At 34.3% G+C, this 19,458-nt stretch overlaps 1 protein-coding gene across 1 annotated transcript in view; it reads right to left on the bottom strand.

The window, feature by feature from the left end:
• Window positions 1–1,005: 1,005 nt before the first annotated feature.
• Window positions 1,006–19,458, bottom strand: part of LOC150093819 (histone-lysine N-methyltransferase 2C-like) — a 1,065,326-nt gene continuing 1,046,873 nt past the window's right edge. Inside the window, exons 75-76 of the mRNA XM_090412524.1 lie at window positions 13,242–13,424; window positions 1,006–1,935 (exon numbers count right to left, since the gene is read on the bottom strand). Of these exons, the coding sequence (XP_090268650.1) occupies window positions 1,843–1,935; window positions 13,242–13,424 (276 nt within the window). The 3' untranslated portion in view covers window positions 1,006–1,842. The remainder of the gene's footprint in view (window positions 1,936–13,241; window positions 13,425–19,458) is intronic.

Here is a 19,458-nt window from a genome sequence, read left to right as displayed (position 1 = left end):
GAGGCAGGATGTTGGATTTTGGTGGTGTGGAAGACAGGAGTCAAAAAGGACTAAGGAGAAGTAGAGCAAAGAATATGGGAAGAAAAGCAAAGCAAAAAGAGGTAGCAGATAAATATATGTGTAAATATATATATACACAATAAACTGCCAGCCTGGTTGGTCGAGTGGTGTGCACATCCACTCTCCAGCCAAGAAGCTGCAGGTTTGAATCCTGTGCAGGCATGGATATTTGTGACAGTCTTCCACCTTCATACATTCATTCACCCAAGTATAGATACACTCTCCCAATATGGGCTGGGTCACCATGGGAGTAGTAGACCCAAAACCTCCTTCAATGGGAGAGACTTTCACCCTGTAGTGGGTAGAAAAATAGACCGTTCATCATCATCATACAATAAACTATTGGCATATACAATAAGCTAATGTGAGACTTTATCTTTCCGATGTTATTGTCTTCATTAAAAATAAATCTATTAACTTACTGAAACTAAGAATTTAATTACTCGTGAAAATAATTTTTTGGTTTGTTTTTACTTCTAAAAGGTTGTTGACATTTACATTTAACCGCTAGTAATAAATTCAAGAAATAGAGACCAAATGAAGAAAGTAGAACTGACAAAAAAAAAAAAAAAAAAAAAAACAGAAAGAGGCAGGAAGCCTATAAAACCCTGTGTAATGCATGCCAACAAAATAAACTACTCTAATTTTAATTATACCTTTTATTTCATTTAAGGAAGTGAAAAAAAATATTTAGTATGAAAATTCATTGATAAAATTTCACTTTCTGATTTTTAGTGAATCTATATTACATCACATGCAGTAATAAATTAGGAACATTTCACTACAAATGTCAATCAGTACATATTTTACATGATATGATAAAAATTATTCAGCAGTTTATTGGTACAATGGTCAGCTGAGACAGCATATGTGTGATTTAAATAGCACTATGTCCATATCTGTTGAAACTGAAACATTTATGACAGAACGCAAAGTACAAAAATGTACTAGTGAAGAATTTTATTCACTTTATTCTCAAGAAATGCCCTAACTCTGAAATAACAATGTTGAAATAGCCAGTTTTACAAGCTTCACTTCAGAGCATTCTCAAAAATATGAGGGAATGAGTGTAAACAACATGAACACAATGACATTAAAATATCTGTACAAAACATCAACTATAACATTTCCTGAGTTACATGAAAAACGTGAATTTTTCTGTAAATAAATTCATAATTACACTATTTTTGCCATCGATCTTTTCCTTGTAAAAACAGTAATAAGCATGGCAAAGTTAAATGTCGAACATCATCTATTCAAATATGACAAATTGAATTTCTACAATAATATACAAATCACCTGTTCATTCCAAGCAAACAGGAGACAAACTTTGACCAGCAGCAATATAAAAAAAAGCAAAAATATTTCTATTTTTTTAAAATATTACTGGAAATGTTACAATAGCTTTTATAGGAAAAAATATTTCTAATCAATGGTGGCATAATTGATAGATATCTGAAGGCCCTTTGGTGAAATTAAAGATAAAACTTGTTTTCAATCTTCAGAAATAAAGCAGGTTAAAAGCTAGAATATTCCCCCCATGCACCCTTCCAGATAGAACAGAAGAAATCAGGTTTTTCTTTGTTTAATTACAAATGGAAGGTATTTTCCTTTGCATAAGTTTTGTAAGTTGTATTTTGGAGTCTATCCAGAACAGTTAGCAATCCCTTACAGAGATATCTCAGGATGAAACAACAGATGGGCACTTTCTCAAGGCGACATCAGCTTATTAAGTGGAGGGACACTGTAGATGATATCTCCAAACCACATTTAAGCATACTTTCAATTCATCCACTTGCGACAATTTGGAGCTCCACATAAACATGGTATCTTGTGCTGATCATCTTCCACTTCAAACTTGTAATCATATGTTAACTATTTAAAAAAAGAAAGTAATGCATTAATTTTTTTAAAAATTATTATTTAAACAAAAAAAAATTGTAAATTAATATACTCTACTAAAAGAAGGTGAAAAGAGGAGACATTATGTTGCTAAGTAGAAGCAGACGAATTTCAAATTCCTGAATGTTCGTAAAATCCAACTTCAAAACGTAATGTTATATAATTTAATGATCCACAGTTGGTCTGGTTCCTACCTGCTAATAAATTAAAAGCAACAATTTCATTAACAACTCACATTATTTGAAAGAGTGGTGTAGCACAAGATATTAATCACTTTCCCTTTGAAATGCAGCTGAAATAATCCATTCTGAGAGTAGACCTCCTCATTGGGAACTTTTAGGAGGTTCCACTCTAATATTATGCCTCTAGAAAAAGTTAAGATTTTGTCTCTTCTGCTGCTTCAATAAGGTATATCCTGAATGGAGTTTCTTTACAGATTTTGGAAATCCTGCCAACCCTTTGAAACCTTTCTGGATGAAGAAGAGTGACATATTCCCAAGTGGATGTTCCCCTGTTGAATGCTGGATTAAGAAAAGTTATGTATTTGTTATAACTCCTGAAGCTTTTTTTTGTCTCTTATTTTGATTTTCTGTTGACATTTTATGGTTTCTGAACACAGCTTGAGATTGCTGAGGAGATCCTGATAAACAAGAGGATGAAAAATTATTCATTCTCGAGAGGTGTCATTCAGTACTAGTGCTCCCCATTCACCATAAAGCAACAGATGGAAGCCCACTCACTGGCAAGCAAATGAGTGTGTTCAGGAGGCAAATGATAGGGTTAACCTAGATGCTATACTTGGTACCACAGCAAGCCTTGGGCCCTGTCTCAGAACCATGGGAAAGAAGACTGCAATGCCACTGACCTTTGCAGGCAAGTCCACAAACCAACTGAACCTGGTGGGACATTCAGGACTGCCCATCTTGCCAAAGCAGAGGCACCAAAGTAGTGCAATATTATCAAGATTTCCCTATCCAGATGTCCACAGATCACACCACATGGCAAACATAGCAGTGAGACACCGGATCCCAGTGATGGTGGTGTAGAAGACAGGATAGTAAAAAAGACCCGGAAAAAGTAGAGAGAGGAATATGGGAAGAAAAGCATAGTAAAAGAATAAGATTGAAAAAAGTCAGTACCACCAATGAGAGGTCCCCCCCTCCATTACAAAGAGGTGCCTCACAAGCAAAACTGGATTAGAAGTAAGCTGAACAGGTTAAAGAATTTTATTGCTATATAGGAAACAGAAGGAAGAAGATTATGGAAGAATAAATAACATTAGCGAATGCAGAGGAAAGAAAACTATCAGATGCACAACAAATAGCTTAGTTCTTACATGACCACTTTAGCAAAGTATATATTCCAGGTAGAACTCATGTTCTCTGGATGCTATGGAAGTGGGTGAAAGAATAGAGGTATTAAAGCTGTTAATAGAGCTTGACTTAAATACAGTAGATGGATTGTATATTGGCTGGTTGGTTTGTGGTTTATTGAGGACAAGGAGAGCAAAGGTCACACTGCCCCCTTTTCAAAGTTATATCAATACACACAGTAATAAAAAATAAATACCTAAATAAGTAAATGCTGTCATGTACAAGATTACAAAAGAGTAATATTATACCTACACATAAACCATATATATGATCACATTCATTTGTATATATTAACTGAATAAAAAACTAAAAACTTCATGCAGTCTGTACAAGTCTGATAAGATCTACCTGAATGTATGTTGTGACTAGAGATTAGTGAAAACTGCATTCCTCTCGAGTGAAATGATGGAACTCCACCAGAAAATGCATGTAGTAAAACATGTATTTACACTGTTCACACATAGGTCAGCTCTCAATAGATAAGAATGTGTACTATAACTCAGCTATGCAGAGCCTAGCAAGTACAATTTCCTCTATGTAATTAGAATGTCAAAGCTTTCAGGCTTAACTCATGCAATTTATTTGTTAGCACATGCTAGGAGAGCTGCCGGTCATTAGGCAACATTGCTTTTATTAACTGTCTGTATCTATACAAGGGAATGTAAATAGTACATGTAGAACGTGCAAGCAGACCTAGCAGCTGTATCTGCAGTCTCATTTCCCTTGATTCCAATGTGACTGGATATCCAGCACAAACTTCCAAACTAAGGATCCTCATCTGATACAATAATTGTAGAATATCATAAAGCACTAGATGTGGATTGTATACAGGAGAGAATGTGGACTGTAAAGAACTCAACAAGTGTGTACATATCATGCATTTGTGATAGAAGTTTTCTTTCATGTTGTAAAGTGCAAACTGGAAGGCATGCAACTCAGTGGCATAATTAATGCATTTAAGTAGAATTTGACTGGAGAAAACACGGTCAGTAAAAACAGCAGCACAGTCAACAGAGGTTCAGATCACAAACCATTAGTAGAAATAGACTGGAGCACTCTGTGCATATTACACAGCTACAAGTAGACTGATGATGGAGGATATGACCTCATCATCATCATCGCATTCTTTTGGAGGAATATCATCATGTTCAGTGCAGGCAATGTTGAATGTTGTCAACATTCATGCAAAGAGCTTGAATAATCTCTTTTGCATGCATACCAAATGGGATGATGAGTGTAATATTGAACATCCTAGTGCAGGGGAAAAATCTAGTCCACATAGGATGGTTAGGTAGAGAATTTATTTTTAAGGAATAGTTAAGCGACAACTGCTTTCAGTGAAGTGAGAAATTAGAGGATCTCTCCCTTGCTAAACCATAGACTTGGGATCCAAAATCAGCTCTGACCGAACAAGTGGATCCTCATCTGATACAATAATTATAGAGTATCATATGTGATTTATGATACTCGGGGTACCACAACGGTAACCTGAGTATCAAGCAGCCAAAGATGATGTTTTGGGGATTGCAGTTGTTCCTGCCTTGAAAATATAATCTGTTACATGTATCATTCATTATATTAGATATCTCATTAACAGGTATTTAGCTGACTCAGGATTAAATTTCAATGCAAGATATGAAAAGATATTCCAGTCAACATGGTCAATCTTCCACCTGGGTGTTCATGAAGGATAAACTGAAAAGCGAATGCTTTCGTATGTGTTCTCTTTGGCATCCCATATAAACAGCGGATGAATAGCGGGGGAGAAGATTGCACGATATATTGCTGAACATGAGTGAGTCAGCATATAAAAGAAGGTAATGAATCCATTATTAAAAAGAAAGAGGGGGGGGGGGATATTATCAAGTGGAGGTTTATGTGTTGCAATTACTATATCTTCTTGGCAAGTGAATTCTCATTCAGTGGAATCAATTCAGAAGTTGTTTCTGGAGTAAGACTGTAATAGGCTGGGTGATTAATGTGCTCTAAAGAGAAATTCTTAGGATTGGCAAGTTTGGGTATGCAGAAATTATTGGATGGGATAGACATACATATTTGCATCACTTTGGTATTTTTTTTGCTGTCGCCTTCTCAACATAAGAGGATTTGAATGCAGTGGTCACGGCAGCTGGCTTCCTCTTTGTATGCGAGATGTTGTGTGTGGTCTAACTTTTGTATCTCTTTTTCACCCTGCCACCTGGACGGCCTCTCTCACACAAATGATGCATTCAGGTTTCTTTGCAGAGCTTTATTATCATACTCTTTATTACTAAATCAGGCATGGAAAACTGCATTTCTGACATTTAAAATATCTTAGTGGATTAATATATATATTAATAGTCAGCCTGGTTGGCCGAGTGGTTAGCATATCTGCTCTCCAGCTAAAAGGCTGTGGGTTCGAATCCCGCTGTGGGCATGGCTATTTGTGATTGTCTCTGGAAATACTAGTGGTGGTGGTCAGCGGTAGATGGCGTTGGTGTAGTTGCAGTCAGTTGTTGGATTGAGTGGTGGAGACAGAGTTGTAGAGCAGGTGCCCTCCCTCAATGAGTCTTTGGACTCCCTGGAAGTGCCAAAATAATAATAATAATAATATATAGCCTAACAGGACAGTTGAGATGTCTTGCTTTTACCAATGTTGAATATTTGGAGGTGTGTCAAAAGTAAGTGACAGATGTGAGGTACATCTAGATATGTAGGGATGATCACTGGTTTGTCCTAACTTTTGTTACACCCTCATATATTCCAGATGAGGATAAAGAAGATCTCATTCTTCTCACACTTCTAGAATAACTGAGTGTTTTATGAGGTGTTACTATAATTGGATTCCTCCCATCAATGTTGTGCTTGCAGTAGTTTTTCTGAGAGTTTCTGACATTATGTTTACACAAGAATATCATCAGATAATAATCTTTTTTAACTGTTTTGGAGATCCTTCCAAACTCTTTTGAATAAAGGGTTGTATTTTCTCTATTGTCCTTTCACATGCTGCATGGATGATGCAAAATAATGGTATAAGAGGGTTGTCTGAAAAGTTCTTGGCCTAACAATGAAAAAACGAATTTATAATTTCAAAATTATTTTTATTTTTCAACATAATCTCCCTTAAGACTAATACATTTATTCCAGTGATGCTCCAGTGCCACTATCCTGTCCATATAGTGGTTCTCAGTAAGACCTGCAAAATACCCCTCTACAGCTGCAATCACCTCTTGATTCGAAGAAAAACGCTGACCAGTGAAGAAGAGTTTTAGTTTTCTGAAGAGATAGAAGTCAGAGTAAGCCAAATCTGGGGAATAGGGTGGATGTTCCAACAATTCATAGTGCAGATCCCTAAATTTTCCCATTGCCAAAACACCTTTGTGGGCAGGTGCATTGTCCTAATGAAAGATGATCTTTTGCAAACCGGGTCTTTTCTCACAAATTTTTTCATCTAGTCTGGTTAAAAAATCGGAATAATATTCCCCGGTTATTGTTTTACCCTTTTCAAGATAATTAATAAACAAAATAAACCGATGCCATGACTTTTCCTGCTGATGGAACTGACTTTGTCTTCTTTGGCACTGAACAACTGGCTTCTATCCACTGTTTTGACTGCTGTTTGAATTCTGGTGTGTAATGGCAAATCCAAGTCTCATCGATAGTAATAAATCGATGCATAAAATCAGTTTTATTCTTTTTAAAACGCTCCAAGCACTGTTCAGAGATTTTCATGGGAGTGCGTTTTTGATCTGCTGTGAGCAAGCACAGCATCCATCTTGCACAAAGCTTTTTCATTTGCAATTCTTCATGCAAAATATATCCTACATGTTCTTTTGAAATGTCTATAGGCTCAGCCATTTCACGCACTTTTACTCGCCGGTCATCCAATACCATATCATGCCCTTGATCAATGATTTCTGGTGTTGTTACACTTTTTGGACATCCTTCATGTGCATCATCTTCAAGGCTGGTATACAGCCACGTTTAAACTTGGCAGCCCATTTCTTAATTATCTTACAAAACAAAAGAGCGCCCATAAACTTTTATGAACTTTGAATGAATTTCTTTTATCGTTAAACCTTCTTTTACAAAGAATTTTATAACCGCACGATACTCAATTTTATCCATTTCAAGGAATACAGACAACACTTTTGCTTTAGACAGCTGTATAAAACAACCGATAGTGTTGCCATCTACGGTCGAGGTCGAGAACTTTTCAGACCATCCTTGTATATACTCATGAGTCAAAACATTATGATCACTCAGTCTGTTCAGCCAACCAGATTGTATGGTTGGGGGAAAACTGGCTGGTGGTGGCAGAGTTATCTTGGTATGGAGACTGTTTTCACAGCTATCACTGGGTCTAGGGGAGTATCTTGAGTGCATCCCCGTCTACTTAACTCTTTTCCTGATTTGAATTTCATCAAACATTTTTGTGATTCATGTAAAACAAAGCATCTGTCGGTCATCATCAGTGTATGGCTCAGTTGCTGATCTCCAAGTTTTGGGTGTGTGATTATGATTCTGTCTAGTTGATCCAGAATATCTCAGAATACTTTCTGTGGTCTAGTGGATTGAATGTCAAGATAGGCACAAGCTATTATCTTGGTCAAAGGAGGCTCAACATGTAACTACTAGCTAGGGCTCATGTATGTATGTGTGCAAGATATTTTTTTGTATCTTACTTCTGACCAAATACTGATACTGTATCCACAATATCTGTACTTGGCTGGAGTCTTGTGAAGGCCACAGAAAAATTTGAGGATAAAGAAAAAGAATTCATGCTCAGAAATAATTTCTGGTTTAGTGTTGAAGATTGAAACCCACAAAAGCAACCAATAAATTTCCTCAGAAGTGAAACACCAGGGTTACCCTGGATGCTACCCCCCCCCCACTCCCTACCTTTTCAGATGTCCATAGGTTGCATTGTACCACACGGATGATTTTGCAAAATAAACTCATGGCATGAATTGGACTGACTGACTATCACTCTATAACAGAGAGAGAGAGACAGCAGAATTAGATAAGGGTAATGGATATACCACAATACTTCTGGATGTTGCCAGGGCAACTAACAGGATTCCACATGTGAGGTTGTTATACAAACTATAGGGATAGGTATACAAAATACACATGCAATATGGATAAGAAAGTGATTGATTGATAGGTATCAAGCAGTGATACTATGGAGAGGGTCTTGAGTGTGATGTTTAGTTATTTGCTGATAACTAAGTTGGAGAAGTGATAAGGAATGTAGCTGTTTCTGTTATTTGTAGAGTTTCTGCAAGTTTTGAACAGACTGGTTATATGGGAAAATGGTAATGAATACTAGTTTAATATTGTCAAGTGTATAGAGTTATGTATTCTGAATGGAGGACATTATACAAATAGTAATATATTAATGGGAATTTGTTAAAAATAGTCAACGAAGCTAGAGATTTGGGGGATTACTATGGATAGCGAGTTAAAGTTTAGGAGTTGCAATGCTAAGGTGATTAAGTCATCACACTGGGTAACATCATTGTTATCCAATGTGATGTGATGTGGTGTGATGATGACTTAAATAAGCTAATCTCCCACTTTACAAGGCTTTGATAAAACTATTTGGATTATGAGTGCAGATATGGTAACTTGAGTTCCAGTGAAGTGGGAAAATAGTTAAAAAGATTAAGCAGAAAGTAATCAAGATGACAAACAGCCTAGGAAATTGTGCATATCAGGACAGATTGAGGGAATGCTTTTGAAGTTTAAGGAATAGATGGAGGAGAGGATAGAAACATACAATACCTGGAATCCTACACTATATATACAAGTGAGATTTTTCAGCTATTGTTTGTGCAAGTAGAACTGGACACATTCCTGGAGCTGGCTAGGGATGTTGTCAGGAAGCATGTGAAATAAGCTACTATTAGATGATGTGAGTATTGGTAATCCTTCTTTAGAGACAAACATGTTATTTTTCTAGAAAATTCAGGCCTCCTAAAATCAAGGTGGTGGTGGTTTCACAATAATTAGCAATGAAATGAAATTAAAAAAATCTTCTGCCACCTACAAATGTTCCCAAATATTCATACCCATGGTGACATCCAAACACACAGCCTGTTGGTTGGAAAATAACTGCCCACTATTTACTTGGCCAACTACGTTTTCAATTATTTATTATTATTTTTTTTTGTAAACCTCCCATTGGCAGAATTTACATTAAAAAACAAAATGAATAACAAATTCAAATCATTTGACAATATTGGTGGGAAATCTTTCCTACGAAAATCCAGTGTGTCTTCCAAAAGTAGAATAAAGAACTTCAGACTGAATAGCATAAATATATATGAAAGATGAGATTTACATTTTTTGTTTTTTAATCTAGTTTTTTTTTATATATACAAAGGAGAATGCAACTGTTCAGCAAGTTTATAGTACCATTGCTATTTACTAAGTCCTAATGTAATGGCTTGCTTATAAATCTTGGGAGGGGAGGGGAGCACATACAATCCAAGTAAATTTCTATGGCAAGTCTTAGAGTCTTTTTGAATTCAGTATCTCAACCTGGAACTCTGTCTAGGAGTCAGTTCTTTCTATTCATAAGTTCATAAGATGACAAAATGTAGAATAGTCTGAGCATTAAGGAAACTTCATCTACCATGCTTTCTTATCCTGAACCAACATTTCTTTTCCTATTAGCTCTTGTAATGATTAAATTACTATTCCTTTAAAGAAATCTTAAAGCTTTAAACTCAGAGTAGGTCATATTAGAAGTGTAGCCTTGTAGATAATCAGAGCTGCTGCAAAACCAAACTTTTTTAGCTGCAGCCTGAGAAATGTTAAGCAAACTTCTACTTATTAAAAAAAAATCCATTATTTGTATTTTAGGTTTTGTAAAGAAAAAGTTCCTCCCCCACCTGGCATTCCCTGGTGATAATACACACCTGTGGATCATCTTACTTCGATACTCAGGAAGATCTGCTGCATAAAAGTTATTAAAGGTATTTTATTTTATTGAAACTGAAGGCTTTTTTTCACTATATAACAGGAAGAGGGGGAGTAGAGAGAACAAGGGGTTGTGCCTGGAAATCTAAAAGCATGGTTAGGAAGGTGGCAAATGAGTGGAATGAGTTACCAGAGGTGGTTGTGAATGTTTCATCAGTGAATAAGTTCAAGGAGAGGTATGATATGTATTGAGTGAATAACGGGCCTCCTGCAATGAGTCTTATGACTTTATGGAGATATCTGTATAATAATAATAATAGTGAAGAAAATAAAAATAACATCAAGTACCATGAAGCATAAGAGTGTTTCATAAGGAACCAATTCTAAAAATGAAAGAGATACTAAGAATTGTTCATCCCAATCTTAATAGATTTGACAAATTGTATTCGATAGTAATTTTCATTTTATCTGTTATTATAGTTTGCTAGGATTTCAGTCATAATTAGAATGTGATGCTCTAATGCATTCCATAATTTCACATCTGCTTTGTTGATCCTCCTTTCATTTTAGGCTTATGTTCCATTTTTCTTACTGAAGATGCTGACAATACAATGGACAAATATTTTAAAAATAAAAAAGGTATTTTACATAAATAACACCTTGGATACTTGTGAAGCATTATTAAACAAAACTGGTTCAGTAGTTGTTGAAAGTTTTTCCACTTGGTTATACTATTAATTAAAAATGTCAAGAACATCTATCTTAATTCGGAGTATTTTAATAATAATGTATGACGCCTTTTGGCTACATGTATATGGAAACATGACTTCTGCATTACTTCAACCTTGGTATCGCTTCTGGGTCTGGCTTCCACTGATAAGACCTGAATAAAGGTCGAAACCAGTCTGGGTAGTGACCTTCATCATAATGCATAGTATTATACATATCAGTAAGGATATGTGCTTTGTATTATGGGATACTAAGACAAGTGATGTGAAGTCATTAGCGTTATATACGAGTTGCCCAGTTGCGAAGTTACTTCACGCACAAACTTTGTTTGCTTACACTTGGATAAAGGATTAAACCAAGAATATAATTTCTTGGTATCTTTAATTAATGGTTCAGTAGTCAGTGGTTTTGATAGTGAAAGACTAAAATATTTCAATACTGAATGACTATAACTATCTAATTGTTCAAGTAAACCTCTGATATGTTAATCAGTATTTCATTCTGTTCTTATTTATGTCATAATTGAATTCATGTTTATTAATACTAACAGGAAGTGCAAAACAAGCCACTCAAATAAAGCATCAAAATAATGTAGCAATTTTAATTTAAAACCAAGTTTTTTTTTTTTCACTTTGAAATTATTACAGGTATATTTTTTGATTAAAAAGGATAGTTACAGAAAATTTATATCATTCTAATATAATGAATAAAATAATAATAATATTCTTAGAAATCATATAATCATTTACACATGTTTAAATACTGTAATCAAGTTTACAGGATTTAACAATGAAACATATTTTAATATCAAAAACTATTAACAAAATACAGTAAAACCCCTTTTTTATACTTTCCAGGAGACTGATCGAAAAAAGTATAAATAGCAGGAAATGCAAAAAAAAAAAAAAAAAAAAAAAACATTAAAAAAAAGGCTAAAAGATGACTTACTGCTAGTATGTGAGTCTACATACTAGATTACAAAATTTAATAACTGAAAATAAATGAATTTACAATTACTTGTTGATTGTTTTTGCTTTTTCTGTACTCTTGTAAGTTCCACCTGTCTCTCCACAGTGTATAAGGCATTAAATGCCCCATCGTCTCCCGATGCACTTGCAATATACTGCCTCAAAACAGAGATAGCTTTTTAACTTTACCAATTACTGGTGGAGATAATTTTTCTAATCCATCAGCATTGACCATGAGCAAAACAGTTACCCTCCACCTGCTGACTTTTCCACCGTGACACTTCTCTCCTTTAAAACACGTTTTACTTCGTAGAATGTTATAAAAGAGCACAGTTTCATCAACATTGAAAATATTTTTCGGTTTGTAGTCCTGAATAATAGTCTTTAGTTCATGTTTCCACTGGTTTACAGTTTCTCCTGAAACACTATTACTTTCTCTACACACTTGATTATACACAGTATTATGACGAGTCTTGAAACGATCAATACATCCCTTTGATACAGTAAAACCATTAATTCCCAACCTCGCAGCAAATTCAAGGACTTTCGCTTGGAGTATAGTACATCGACTGGAATACCCGACGCTCTCGTAGAACCAAACCACACCACCACAAGTTTATCCAATTCATTATGTCGATGTCCGGATATATTTTAATTTTTTTGACACAGTGCCAGATTGCTTTGCATTGAGTTCAATGTTTGACCTGTTTTTTACAATCGTGTTCAAAGTGGACACGGAGAGTCCAAGATCGTTTGCTAAATGCACACGTGTTCTGGCATGCCAATCTACAAGTCGCAGAATTGCCATCTTTCTTCTACTGAAATTTCTGTCTTTTTTCTCCGTGTTACTAACATGGATCATCCACCACCGCAACTTGAAAGCAACTATCACACGCTAAATTACGTAGTAGAAATTCTGCAATATCAATTCGTACTGTGATTGAAAAATCACGGTATCGCTCATCACTGCTACAAGCATGCAAGTCACCGTGATGGTGGAAAAGAAACTACAGAAAAAAGCAATGCCACCTGGGAACAGAAATGCGTAGATTTCCACAGAAATTGATTTCAATGAGAGGAAATCGATTCGAAAATCAGTATTGCCACCTGAGAAAAAAAATGCAAATCACAGAAAATAATGTCCACATCAAGTTGTTAATGGCAGGAAAACAATATATCGTAAGAATAGGCCTTAAGACGGGATCAATGGAAAATGACGTAAATGGCAGGAAAATGTAAATTGTGGGAAAGTAAAAACAGGGTTTTACTGTAAATACAAAGAAATACCAAAAATTATGCTCACCTCTTCACCACGGGAAATACGTCTGTTTGCAATAATGAGAATTTTGTTTTCTCTGTCAATCTGAACCACTTCAGCCACACAATTCGGATTGCATGAATGATTCATATACCTTGCCAAACCACCACAAAGGGTGGCATCTATTACTCGATTTTCATCAAGTCTGAACATGTACACACCTCGATTCTAAAACAATTAAATGACTTTATTTTAAATTGTTCTTGTAAGTTTTATATGGTTAGAAATTGTACCAGGAAGAAAGATAAAGAATGAAACAATTATAAAAAATAATGATACTCTATATTACTTTTTTCAATTATTTAATCAACATTTTTGCCCTTTAAATAAGGTTTCTGCCACACATATACAGTTTCCAAAACTAAGAATATGAATGATAATTTCAACTCAGAGTTCATAAAACAAACATATTTTTGGAGTCCTTTTTCATAAAATAAAAATATTTTATGAAAAAGGACTCCAAAAATTCATTATTTTATTTTTGGTAGTTTTTTTGGTAGAGGATGGCATTCACCCAAATTTTGGTAGTGACTTGTAGTCACATTTATTTAAATTGGTAGACTCTGTAAAGAATATGTTAATACCTAGAATCTTTTCACTTCTAAACAAGTTCTTAGAGACAAATGTTAAACAGAAAAAAAAAAAAAAAAAATATATATATATATATATATATATATATAAACAGGTAGATACAAAGTTTATTAATAAAGTATGTAATGAAATATTTTTGATCTGAAACTTAGAGATCATCTTTAGTGTAAATAACAATTCAAAAAAAGTAGAAAAACAACAATGCTGGATTTAAAAAGGAATATAAGCAGCGGCATACTGAGCCAGCTTGTTAAATTTTCAATAATTTTGTGAGCTTATTGTTAAACCAACATTAGCTATAAACTATAGAATGGCAAGCAATTCAATCTCCAATGGCTAGTGGAATTTGGGCGAAAAGCTTTTATACGATGACACAGAAAATCCAGTGGTAGGTGTGCTTATTTCAGCACCCTTTGTGCTTCTTTCTCGTCTCCCTTATGTGGCAGCCTGTGAAGGGATTATATCATCTGTCAATTTTACAAGAATATTATTTTTGAACAAAAATCTGTTTAATTTTTCCTGGGCCACTTCTCCTTAAGATGATTACATTCCCATGCTCAATGTCTGTCAAAGATTTCACATTTCTAGAACTGTCAGGAACCTAATATGGTCATTACACTAAGAAAGTGGTCATGGTAAAATTAAGGGAATGTTTGCTGATAATGAAATTAATTTCTACTTTGGGAGGATTGTAATGCTCATGAAGGGAGAGTTCATTGCTTTTTTTTTTTTTTTTTTAGTGAGCCATTTGTTAAATATTTATTAGCACACCACTGGATATGAACCATGTGGTTCAGTGGTATAGTACAGCAAATATGAAGTTGATACAAATAAATAAATAAATATTTACCAGCCTGGTTGATTAAGTGGTTATCGTACCTGCTCTCCAAACAACAGGTCACAGGTTCGAATCCCTATGTGGGAATGGATGTTTGTGATTGTCTTTAGGTAGGAAATAATGGAAATCAGTAAACCTCTGTTTACCGATTTCCATTTTTTAAAATTTTTTTTTTTTTAGGATTTTTGAAATTGATTCAGAGATTTCAGCAATATATGTGATTAGGACTCTAGACAGAGTTAGAATTTAAGTGATGAACATGCCTGTATATATTAATGTTATATTTGATTTTCTTTGGCTGAAGCCATTATACTGTATAATTCTTTGGATAGTGTTAAGTTTTGGTATAAGGGTCATAGGGATTAGAGCAGAAAACATGTGCTCCAATACCTATGACCTTTCTTTAAAGAAGGCTTTTGAAGCCTGTTAGATATATTTTTTTTTTTATCATACAGTAGGGAAAGTCTTGCTAAAACTTTACAAACTTGTATGCTTTTAAACTTGGTTAGGTTTGAAAATATTACTGATCATTCCCATTTTCTTTAGGAAGTTTGAAATTTTGATATCAATGTCAGTTTCTTTTGTATATGATACATCATATCTGAGGTATTTGAAGCAGTCAATTTGTTTTAAAATTTTATTTTCAATCAGATTTTACTTCTGACTGGAGATGGTCCTTTAAAAGCCATGATTTTTGTTTTGACTGTTGATATTTGCATTTATATTTAAGGAGTGTATTGATCTCTGGATGTCATCTTCACTTCTTGCTATGATCATTTGGTTACTTGCAAACAAAGGGTATTAAGAATAGTTCACAATCCAGTTTAAATGTTAGTTTTATATTTTTCTTCCATTTCACCTATACAGATATTAAATAGGGGCAGTGACTTGATGGACTCCTCTGTTTACTGACTTCCATTTTCATATTTTGCTGAATTTCAAACCAGCATCTTCAGAGCACAAAACAATATGTTACAGTTTACATGCAAACTGTAACATATTGTTACAGTTTGCATGTAAACTGTAACATATTGTTGTTTTGTGCTCTGAAGATGCTGATTTGAAATCCAGTTAATAAACATCTTTTCATAATTCAGTTAGTTTGGTGTTGTAAACCATTAAAATAAGTTATGAATAAAGTCCAAAACTAAGCTTGTCTATTAAAAAGAAATAGTTATTGTGTTCACTTTAGTAAAGTATGTATTCAAAGCAGACCTATTAGCTTTCTGAATGCCAGAAAGAAACTAAATGAAGGAATAGAGGTAAATCATAGAAGTATTAAAGCTGTTACAATAGCTTGAGTCAAATACAGCAGTTGAACTGGATGGGATATTGGCATGGGCACTAAAGGAGGAATGGACATGCAAAATAAACTTCTGACGTGAATTAGAGAGTGACTGACCAGTGGTGTTCCAGAGGTTTCCTCTGTACTTGGACCACTGTAGTTTAACTAATATATTAATGATAATGGAGAGGGTCTTAAGTATGATATTCAGTTATTTGCATATGATGCTAAATTATGGAGAGTGATAAGAAATGTAAATTGAATGTTGCCAAATGTAAAGTTATAGATTTTGGATGGAGGATATTACAAGCAGAGTTTTATATTAATAGGAATTTGAAGATTTACAGTGGACAGTGAGTTTATGCCTACTATTGCTATGGTGGTGGTCACTGCATTGAATAACATTGTTAAAGAGAACTAACCTTAGGGATAAAGCTATTCTCCCACTTTACAAGGCTTTGACAAGATACATCTGGAGTACTGTGCACAGATATGGTCATTTGGGTTCCAAGGAGATGGGGAGGTGGTTGTAAAGCTTCAGTGGTGAGATAACTAGCTTATAATTTTGTACATATGAGGTGGTTGTTGTTGTTGTTTAACTGTTCACAGGAGCAAGAGTAACAATGTCTATTATGCACATTGTTCATGATTAAAATCATATAATAAAATGTATAAATATATTGTAAAAATTAGAAATATTCTTATCTACACATAAGAAGATTGCTAAAATTCTTACAAAATTTTTTACACTATGTACACAATTAAATTAAAATTTAACTAAATACAGGTGAATGCAAAAGGAGTGAAATAAAATTAAATAAGACTTGATTAACCCATTAACATACAAAGACGTCTGTGACAAGTCTTTTGTTTATTGCACCAAAATTGATTTTGACGTATCGCAGATGTTACGAAGTTTGCATCAATTTCAAACGAATTTCATACAAAGACATCTGTGACACGTCTTTTGTTTATTGCACCAAAATTGATTTTGACGTATCATAGACGTTACGAAGTTTGCATCAATTTCAAACGAATTTAGAGCCAAATTTAAAAATAATTTATATGTCAAAGGATTAATATATTATGAAAAACACTAAAATGGATAATGCTTAATTTTAACTATCTGTTAATGATCCCACAATACTAAGATGGAAGATTTTGAAACTCTATATAATTAGCAGAAATAATAGCCTTAAGCGCTTGAAACTCGGCAAAATCAAAGTGCAATTATTTGATGAATTTTTGATCATAAGTGTCCAATGTATCTGCGTTATTCAGTAGGGGCTTTGGTGTGGCTAACCAACTGACCTACAATTGTGTTTTATTTTAATAGTTCATTGTATTTACCTATCTCATTCACTGTGATATGTTCAGAAACTGGACATAACATATGTCTCATCATCATCAAATTCCTGATATGTACCTCAAGGGGTGTACAGGATACAAATAACTAGTAGATGATAAAGATTACATGATTAGTAACCATTTACCAACAGTTTTCCTCAAATAAAAACAGGACTTTATTAATTTTTAAATTATGTAAAATACATCCATTAGTTTCACCACCTAAAATAGAACTGGTGGCATCTTCAGAGCTTGACTAAACATTAGAAAACCATTATGAGACAAATAAATAAATTCATGTAAACCAATAAATGTAAAATAGCATGCATATATTAGCCTGTCGGCAGCTAACAACAGAAGGTGATATATGGCGAAATTGAAATCTCTGATGTTAAAAGATTCAATAAGCAATTTCCATATGTCACCTAATATCATATCAGTCCTTTTAGTTCTATTATTTCAGGTGGTGAAACTAGTGGGTGTATTTTTTATTACTTAAATTAAGGGGATATTAATTCCCACATAGTTTTAAAACCGAATAAGAAACTCAAAGATTGGAATCAGAGAGTTTCTTGCCGAATATAGTAAACTATAAAGTATCGGCTTATTAGCTCTTTATACTTAAGTATTTTTTATAATTTAATGACCAATAAATTCTTATTGTTACTGAATGTTTTAGTTGTAAAACTTTTCTATTTAAATAGTTTTCTTCCAAGTTAATCTGCTCTTTGTCAGGACTCCAATATTGACAGATCTTATATTTCCATATTCTAAATCTACAGATCACCTCTGAAGTTACTTCTAACTGCATCAAACCACCTGAATTGTCGTTGTCCTACTTGATCAAAATGGTAGGGAAAATATCCAAGCTAACCAAGCAGGAAAATATAGGAAGGCAGAAAGATAGGAGGATAAAGACTATACTCCTAAATGTTAATAAATGTAAAACTAGCTAAACAAAAGTCATGGGAAGACTTTGGCAAGAAAACAGAAAATAAATATCAGTAATATGGCGAAATATTTCTGGAGGCCAATGAAAAAGCTTAGAAATGGAGGAAAAGAGTAATGTAAAACAATTCAAAGATGATAAAAGTGACATGAAATGCAAAATAAAACAAGCAGTGTCAGCATGATGATAGAAAACACTCAATGGGAATGCAATCAGGTATATACGAGGGGTGGTCTGAAAAGTTCTCGGCCTCGACCACAGATGGCAACACTATCGGCAAGATTTTTTTTTTTTTTAAGTCAGTACCATCTGTCATAAGCATTCATGTGAAATTGCAAGTCATTCTATCAAGTAGTTTGTTTTATAGAGCTGTCTGAAGCAAAAGTGTTGCCTGTATCTCTTGAAATGGATAAAATTGACTATTGTCAGGTTATAAAATTCTTTGTAAAAGAAGGTTTAATGCAAAAAGAAATTCATTCGAAGTTCATAAAAGTTTATGAGCACTCTTCTCCTTTGTTTTCAACAATTAAGAAATGGGCTGCCGAGTTTAAATGTGGCCGTACCAGCCTTGAAGATGATCCATGTGAAGGATGTCCAAAAAATGTAACACCACCAGAAATCATTGATGAAGTGCACGATGATCAGTGAGTAAAAGTGTGTGAAATTGCTGAGACTATAGGCATTTCAAAAGAACGTTTAGGATATATTTTGCATGAAGAATTGCAAACGAAAAAGCTTCGCGCAAGATGGGTGCCGCGCTTGCACACAGCAGATCAGAAACGCACTCGCATGAAAATATCTGAACAGTACTTGGAGCATTTTAACAAGAATAAAACTGATTTTGTGCATCGATTTATTACTATGGATGAGATTTGGATTCACCATTACACACCAGAATCCAAACACCAGTCAAAACAGTGGGCAGAAACCGGTTGTTCAGCGCCAAAGAAGGCAAAGTCAGTTCCATGAGCAGGAAAGGTCATGGCATCGATGTTTTGGGATGCTAAAGGCATTCTGTTTCAATTATCTTGAAAAGGGTAAAACAATAACTGGGAAATATTATACAGATCTTTTAACCAGACTAGATGAAAAAATTCGTGAGAAAGACCCGGTTTGCAGAAGAAAAAAATCATCTTTCATCCGGACAATGCACCTGCCCACAAAGGTGTTTTGGCAATGGGAGAATTATGGG

The sequence above is a fragment of the Typopeltis vanoorti genome, chromosome 23, assembly GCF_054136105.1.
Source record: "Typopeltis vanoorti isolate ZY-2024b chromosome 23, IOZ_Tvanoo_1.0, whole genome shotgun sequence".
NCBI lineage: Eukaryota > Metazoa > Arthropoda > Arachnida > Uropygi > Thelyphonidae > Typopeltis > Typopeltis vanoorti.
Note: the sequence above shows the minus strand (reverse complement) of the source record. Positions and strands in the feature narration are given on the sequence as shown.